The sequence below is a fragment of the Haplochromis burtoni genome, unplaced genomic scaffold, assembly GCF_018398535.1.
Source record: "Haplochromis burtoni strain Fernald_Lab_line unplaced genomic scaffold, NCSU_Asbu1 Contig_35, whole genome shotgun sequence".
NCBI lineage: Eukaryota > Metazoa > Chordata > Actinopteri > Cichliformes > Cichlidae > Haplochromis > Haplochromis burtoni.
Genome location: NW_024582396.1, coordinates 944905 through 953515, shown reverse-complemented (window position 1 = coordinate 953515; position 8611 = coordinate 944905). Strand labels below are relative to the sequence as shown.

At 43.1% G+C, this 8611-nt stretch overlaps 1 protein-coding gene across 5 annotated transcripts in view; it reads right to left on the bottom strand.

Annotated features, from left to right (window-relative positions):
- Positions 1-704: 704 nt before the first annotated feature.
- Positions 705-8611, bottom strand: part of rptor (regulatory associated protein of MTOR, complex 1) — a 185568-nt gene continuing 177661 nt past the window's right edge. For all 5 annotated transcript variants that reach the window (XM_005919197.3, XM_005919196.3, XM_042219565.1 and 2 more), the window contains 6 exons: positions 7505-7611; positions 6343-6470; positions 5037-5123; positions 4839-4955; positions 4595-4724; positions 705-3976 (listed from right to left, as the gene is read on the bottom strand). In XM_005919197.3, the coding sequence (XP_005919259.1) occupies positions 3908-3976; positions 4595-4724; positions 4839-4955; positions 5037-5123; positions 6343-6470; positions 7505-7611 (638 nt within the window). In that variant the 3' untranslated portion in view covers positions 705-3907. The remainder of the gene's footprint in view (positions 3977-4594; positions 4725-4838; positions 4956-5036; positions 5124-6342; positions 6471-7504; positions 7612-8611) is intronic.

The following is an 8611-nucleotide window of genomic DNA, read 5'->3' as shown; positions in this document are numbered from 1 at the left end:
AAATTGGATTTTTATTAATTAATTAAAACGTTATTTAATTTATGCCCAAGTTGACTGATCTTTTCATAGTTCCCTTTTTAATTTGAAAGTTTTATTTATGGGCTCATAATGCTCTTAACTGCTCTGTATAATAAAATTATTTGGGATTTACTGCATTTATTTTTAAATACATCAAATTAATTAATGTTTGCTTTAATTGTAGAATTCATCTTTATAAAAACGTACACTTTGTGGTCCTAACAGATCATGCCAACACACTCAATCACACACGAACGACCAAACCCAGTAAAGTAGGACAGGATGATTAATTCCATCCAGTGTTATTCCAGCAGCTGTAGCATTTGGGTGATTTTGAATTCTCTGATTCAGCTGCTGAATTTGCTAAAAGCAGCTAACAGGATGTTGTGGGTAACGAGAGGTTAGCTGGGAGCCAAAAGTCCATCAGGGACTTTTCTTAAAGGACCTTGAGTGCCCATGGAGCTTTTTGAAATTTCAAAGGTTCCTCCCATCACCCCCAACCAATCACAGCAGATGGCTCCTCCCTGATCCAGAGGTTTCTTCCTGTTAAAAGGGAGTTTTTCGTTGCCACTGTCGCCACAGGTCTTGCTCATAGGGGGGTCACCTGATTGTTGGTGTTTTCTCTGCATTTTTGTTACAATTTTTTTTTTAACAATAAAAAGCATATTGAGCCAACTGTTGTTGTGATTTGGCGCTATTTAAATACAATTGTATAGAAAAGAGGAAAAAAAACTGATGGCAAGACCAACAGTCCACAGATGACTAAACATCCATCTCGGTGTGACGGATGTGATGAGCAAGACGTTTGGCCCATAGTGACAAAATAAAACGAACACCATGTTGTGTTCAATAAGACTTTAAATGAGACTGAACTTCAGTTAAATGTTTAAGGAGGTCAAAAATAACACGTTCCAAGTGTCCCATTTTCTCACTTATATAATTATATAGAATTTGTATATATTATATAGGTCTATACAATTCACTATATAATTAGTCCTCTTTTTGAAAGCAGAGGTGTCGCCTCCTGCTGGCCAGTAGAATGTATGCAAGTTGTTAGTTTTTGGTGCAACTTTATAGAAATGCAATTTTAAATCATCCCATTCAACCTGTTTATGGTTTTTTTAGAAGTAAAATTGACACAAACTTTGAAACAAGCTCAGGTGTTAAACATATGGTGATGCACTAAGTTGAGACAAAAGTTGTCTAAATTAATGAAATCTCAGAAACTCCAAGAAAACTAACAAACATTAACATGAAACCTTCCCCTCCCCTAATCCGGTTTTATTTTGAACCACTAGGAGATCTCGTCGGCTTTGAGTAGTACATAGATCGTTTTCTTACATATTTCTTTGAAACAGCTGAACCGATGCAGCTTCAGGATATGAGACAATGCGTGTGTGGTGCATTGAGACTTCCACGTGGTGCCGGGACTTCCCAACAAACCTAAAACAAAATATAACTCTAATAAACTAAGCAGTGGAGTTTTAAGATCTCTCTTTAATTTAGAAAAGCAAAGCAGATGTTCATTTTTTTTCATAAAGTTTTCTTTGACTTTACAAAATTAATATAAATTCACACGAAACTAGAAATTAAAATAAGACAACAGACGCTTGTTTGCGAACAATTATTTATAATTTCGAAATTCATCCATAAAGGATATTCTCCTGTTTGTAGTGTGTTTCAGTAGAAACAGCTCAGCAACATCTGGAGGCTTCTTTGAATACACATTGAAGAAACAGACAAAACCCGGTGTTGTATTTGGTTTATTTCACTGATTTCATCTCCTGCTTTATGAACCACAGTCAGCAAAGCAGTCTGAAGTCACAGACACAAACCTGATTGTTTCACTTTTCCTTTCCTACTAAAGACTTTTTGTCCAGCTCTAAAATCTTAAAACTCAAAGCAGGATACTCAGAGATGAATGTGAGTGTGAGCTGAGGGCTTGGACCAGCTCAGTGACCGTGTGAGGGTGGAGACTGACGTGGTGACCGGACTGCATGTTGTGCGGTATGTTTGGTGTTTCCAGTTCACTTTCAGTCTACAAATCCACTCCGTCTGTGGGGGAAAAGCAAAAGCTCGGGAGGCGCAATGCAGATGGGAGGTGTGGCAGGAAAAGAGAGGGGGGAGCAGCCTTTGAATGCTAAAGCTCCCCCACCCACCCCCCGAGGCCAAGGCGAACAAAGAAGAATTAAAAACATAGAAAAATACAAGAAAAGGATGAAAAAAAAAAAAGATTAAAAAGGCAAAGCTGCCTCAGAGGAGAGGCACGACGATGGTGATAATGCACAAAAAAAAAAGCTTTAGGAAAGAGCACCACATTGACGTCAGTTTTCATGATCTCTTGCTTGTGACTGACCTCACCTGCCTATCATGCTGCAGGGGGAGGAGGGGGCTGACGGGGGCTCGTGAAATACCTGAGCGAAATCTAGGGGGCTGACTAAAACCTGATGCAGCGAGCAACAACAGGTGAGTCGGCGCTCTCTAAGCATGCGGCGCACTTTCGCTCCGTTACACATAATCAATCCAAAGAAGTCTGCAATAAAAGCAAAATAAGAGCTCAAATGAAACCCTGCAGCGGGGGTTCATCCAAAAAAAGAAAAACAAGGATCTGAATGAAGACAAAGCTGCGCCTGATTGGTTTAAATTAACAAGAAGCTTTACTTCTATTTGTATTTTCCAGAAGCCATAAAAATGAAAGCAGCTTTTTGAGGGCTTGTTTGACCCTCAGGTAAATCATAAAAACCGCCATCTTTACTGTGACAGCAGGTAAAGATGGCACAGCCATACGATGAAGTCTAAAGTAAACTCGCTGTCGTGAATGGAAATGTGTGCGTTTGTATTGCTGTACTGTGGCAGCCGAACACCCCCTCCAAATGGAAGTGTGTTTTTCTGTGGAAACAGGAAGAGCTTGAGGCTGGATCGATCACGAGCAGTCTTATTGCTTTGCAGAGGCAGGTAGGTAGCTGCCGCGGTCTCCAGGTAGGACCAGGTACTTGGCTAGCTCTCCTCTCACTGTGCTAGATACAAGGGCATGCGTCATCCTAGTAACAAAGCAGGTTTAGCTAAAACAAAAAGCACACCCCTCCGAGCCACAGCGAAGGGGACTGCATGGAAATGATGATTTTGTTTGGCACGCTGGGGCGAAGGAAGCGAGGAGGAGAACTGCAGAATGGGAGCAGGTGTCTTTTTGGGCAAGTCCAAGGCTATGAGAGCCCACTGTGGGCAGGGCACATCTGTGCTATAATTCCTTCTAACACTCACAAAAACAAACTCGTCACGTCTGCCGGCTTGACGTTTTCAGGGAACAGTAATCACAATCCACCTTTCCGGGGTCCGTCCTTCCAAGCGTCTTGGCGGCAGGTGCTGCGAAGTCACAAAACTCTGCATCCTCGGCCAGTTTACGCACACGCACCGGGGTTCGGTGGCGTGGCGAGTTCATGTTTCCTGCACCGGTTAATGTGTTTGAACAGTGTGTGCGTGCTGTCCTCTCTCGCCACATCTGGATTGGGTCAGAGTTTGTTCAGGTAGTGATGCTCGCTGTGTGGCGAGGAGAGGCCCCCGGTGATTGACAGGTACCACTTTTTTTTCTTTTTTAAAATAGAACCTCTCTTCTTCTGTAGATGCTATTTAAATATACACACTCAGCACAGCCAAGTCTACAATCATTAGCTTCATAATAAGAATATGAATAAACAATGATAATATAATATATATAGAGAGTCGTCTGTAGCATGAGTTTTCGTCAGCAGCCATCACTAGAACATTCAGGGTGGTAATTGCATATGTACACGAAAAACAAAAAAGAACGTCATTTACATCCCGGTGCTTGAGGCTCAGGGTCACAATTCATGTGTGATGATGGGGAGGAGAGGTGATGGATGCTGGTGTGTTATCTGAGCCTCTTCTCTGCCGAGTAGATGGACATGTAGTAGTCGTTGCTGCCTACCGCCAAGTGAGGCTGCAGGGAGACGGAGAGAAAAGACAGAGGAGGTTACTTGGTAACTTCTTTTAACCAGAAGTTGGTAACCAACCTAGAGAGTCAGTGTTGTCCAGTTTCGGACATTAGCATTCATTCGCCGTCATGTTTCTGACTAACTGCGAGTCCAATATTCACCTCCCACCGCTCCAGAGAAGAATACCTGACTCTGTGTACACCAGCTAACTTTGCCCGAGTGCTCTTTGATGTGGAAGTTTGTCACTAAAGGAGGTAACAACTGTGACTGGAGGCAAATTTAATGAGCTCCGAGTAAGAAAACCAAAGAAATGAGCTAAACAAGTGATGTTTCTCTTTGGGTTCAATGTGACAAGGAACATCTTTCACAATTTGCATAATTGTTTGATATAAAACTGATGAGTGCAGTTTTAAAGTGAAGACTGAATTGCAGATTAAATGCTGTGGCTAAGTACCTCTAAAGGAAAGCTCACTCGAACATTTCCACTTGGGGATGCATTGTTTTTTAAATTTCACTAAATTAGAGATATTCAGTTTTTTAATAACAGTTATCTGTCAGGTACAGGTGTTAGCTTAACACAACAACAAAGACGATACAGATACACAGTTGAGCTCTAGTTTTACCCAGTGAGGATGGAAGGCTAAACAGCTGATGGCACCAATCCTTTGTCCCATGAAACCGTCGTAGTACTTAATGTTGCTGATCACGTCGCCGTTTGCATTGTAGACCGCAATGAACTGGTTCATCGATCCACTGGAAGGTCGACAGTGAAACACAGAAGAGTCACACACGTGCATTTAGGTATTTACTTGAGGAAAAAGCATCTGATTCTCTGGGTTTGTCCCAACGTCAAGCAAACCAACTCACCAGGCGAACAGGTTGGCCTGTGGGTGGATGTCTAGAGCCGTTAAGCCTTTCACCGTCTGTAGCACATTGATGGACTCCGGCATCCGTGGCTCAAAGAACCGCACATCTCCGTTAACACTGACGGGATAACCAGAGTCAGTACAGGCAAGAAAACATTCAAGTTAGTGTCTGTGAGTCTGAGCAGGTGAAAGAGGATACCTGACGCTGATGATGTGCCCGTCTGTCTCCTTCTGTAGATGAGCTTTTACCACCCAGGCTCCGTGCTCCCTGTAGGTCATCACACGACTGCAGAGACACAACAAGCGTCAGTTAACTACGCTACAAGTGACATCAAGTCAAAACAAACCATTTAAAAAATATGTCTTTTGGTACATTAAGTGGTATTTTCACCACCAACAGGAGAGCCTCTAGTGTCTGATCATCCATGGGTGCAGTGAGGCCGAAAATATCTGCTACTCACTGTGTTTTGATTGACTGACTCACTGCTTTGGGCTAACTGGGTGTGAAAAAGCCCTGAAGAATTAAATGATTGCAGCAGAAGCGAGAATAAAAACACATGTCTATCACACGAAGGAGCTTTTCTTGAAGCCTCATCCAGCAACACTTTAAACGCCGTTACAGTCGTTAAATTTCTTTCTTTCCTTAATTAAAAGCAAATCAAGTAATGTGACTAAATGATCTGGCTGTACAGTAAAGCTGGGTGCACATTCAGTAGAAAGGCTCTCATCTTACCGCTGATTTAACTGGGTGGTGACTTTCTTCTTGGGTAACCAGTGTGGTATTAAAAAAAAAAAAAAAACTGAAGATAAATCCTGCCGCTCTACATGTAATGAGGATGACACACCACTGGGTGGCAGAGTGGCATCAAGGTGGGGAGAAAAAACAGTCTTTCTGATTTCATTTTATATGACCATCTTCTTGGGGCTGAGCGGCGCTCGAATTACCGGATAAGTAAAGAAACACTTTACAGTCCGAGCACAGATGTGCCAGAACGAGCGCCTGATCTGTCTAAGGCCAAATTTTAAGGACTCTTTTCTCCAAGCACTGAAAAAAGAAGCTTCTCTATACAAAATTTTCCTAAGACCGAGTCCAACCATCAGCTCTGGACTGATCAACATGGGGAGGCAACAGTTGCTGAAAGATGTAACTCCCAGCCTGAAGGGGAACTATTAAATTAGCTTCATTTAAAGATTTATGGGCCACTTCATGTTTTAACTGCCTTGTTTTCCCCCTCAGGGGCTGAAATTAAAATAATGTTTAACCAAGCTGGGGGCACGGGGTCCATTAAAGGATGAGGCAACCCCAAAGGGAGCTTTATGGCACACTACATACAATAAATATAGATTAGAGAAGTGAATGATGCACGAGTCTGGAGTAGGAGAAACTGCCATGTGTGTTCTTCAGTGAAATTAGATAACGTTGAGACAGTAAAATAAAACTGTGCTGAGAAATCATAAATTTGAAAGTGATTTAATGTGATGAGAAAGTGATGATGGGAGGCTACCATTCATTGGGGCCCATCCTCCGATCGAAGACCCGCACAGACCCGTCACCCAGACCGGCAACGATCAGCGAACGCTGGGAGTCGCAGGAGAGGCTGGTCACACAGCTGTCCGCTCCTGTTGGGATGTCCTGGCGCACGAACACACGCACACAAGAACACACACATCTCCTCTTGTTAAGGTCTGTAAAGGTAACGCTCATTTCACATTAAACCTCCTTTAAAATCATCAATCATGTGCTCTGTTGGCTCATTTGAAGCTGGGCGCAGCATCAATATGCAGCCATAGGCGAGACTGGGGCCATTTGTACTTGTATTAAGTCCATCCATCATGACAATGATTAGCACACCGAGGTCCATTAGATGTGTAAAAGCAAGGAGAAAAGAAAGAAACCACACTAATGGTACCGGCTCTGCCTCACACTTCCATTACTTTGCCCAAACAAACAGCAGCAGCAGCAGAGAGCTCCGTGAACACATTAAGTTTTAATGTGAAACGCCTCAAAAACAGGGTTGTTTCCATGTTTTAGCACCAAGAAAGTAATCCGAGTTGTTCCTGATGAATATTACAGCTTAAATCTAAAATTCCACCAAAATGCTTCCACACAGCGGCCTCGTTTGGGAAAAGTTGAAAGCTAGACTCAAAATCCTGCTAAAGGATCATTTTGTATTGTCAACGAATCGTGAAAGGACCAAAGTGTGATTCTTGGATACACAGAAGATCTGATGTAAAGTGTTGACGTTTAGATCACAACAACTGCGCTCTGTAGAGGTCGCCACAGCGAATCATCTGCTTCCATCTCACCCTGTCCCTCTGCATGTCCTCCTTCACTACATCCCTGAACCTCCTCTGCTGTCTCCCTCTTTTCCTTTGATGTTTAGATTTATGACAAATGGCAATAAAAGTCTCGTTAAGATTGAAATTCTACTTAGAAACATGAAACCTGCAAGTCTCATATTTTCTGAAACTACTTTCCAGAGACACGAAGGAATAAACTAAATCAGATGAAGGTCACGGCAATGATTTAGGAACTAGAAGGAGGGCAGAGAGTCACACTTGACTGACACAGACCAACAGATGCTCCATTTGCCCTCGGGTCACTCTTTTACCTGATTTTATAAAACTAATGAAGAGAAACACAAAGCAGTGAGGTGTGCCGAGTACCTGGACCTTCATTTCTCTGTCAGTGTCCCAGATCCTGACGACTCGGACGTCTCCAGACGTCATGAGGAACCCCGTCTCCTGCTCCCAGTCCACGACCATACCTGCTCCTACAAACACAGGACGACACAGCGACACTTACAACAAGCACAAATGGGACTGTGCGCTCGATACGAAGCACACACCAGGATTATTTATTGTTTTCAAAACAACAGAAGGTGGCTTTTAATCACAATTACACGAACAGCATAAGAATAATTTGCACACAATCTGCGAGCTGCAGTTTGAATTTGATGTTTTTTTTTAAATTTCATTTAAAAAGGGACCTTTACAAACACCTATAAACACAGCTGCTAAACACACAGAACATGTGCTGATCCCAGTAATACACAGCCCACGCAATCTGTCGGAGGTTTCAAGAGGCTCACGCTGACACATGTACCAAGTCAAATGAAAGATTAGTGCGGCAGGCTCCTGCACCAGTGCGTCACTAATAAATACAACAGAAAGGAACAATCAAAGAACGAGCAAAAACCCTGCTGTCTGCAGAGTGTAAAAGGTGCAGAAGAAATGTTTTTGCAGTAAAACTCGGACCATTAAAACCAAGTCATTCCCGAGTGTACAAAGGCGCACTTCATGCAGACTGAAGCATTGTTTAGCATTTTGCATCCTCCCTGTCAGGACGACCACTGGGAGATGCAAACACTGACCCTGGAACTGCGCCTGTCAGCAGATTCCGGCTTTGATGAGTCAAATGGCACTCGAGCGAAAAAGTGAGGAAGGAAGAAGCTGAAGACAGCAGGACTCTTCGTGTGCTGGCAGTCACAGCAGGAATCAAGTGAACAGTGCAGCACAAGCTGTGCTGGCTCAGGAACGTCTGCGGAGGGAAGCTAACTGCAGCCGACAGCGCGCTCCACGATGAGCGGCTAGGGTGTGACCGTTTCAGCGAGCTTCCTCCACACGGCCACGGGTCAACTGGTCAATTATGGTCTCTAGTTTTGACACTATTTATTTGAACAGTTCAACAAGCTGAACAGCAAATAAATGCCTCCTCCTTTTCTTTACTGCTGTTAGTCAGTTTAAATCCTTTGACCCAAGTTTGAATGGGAG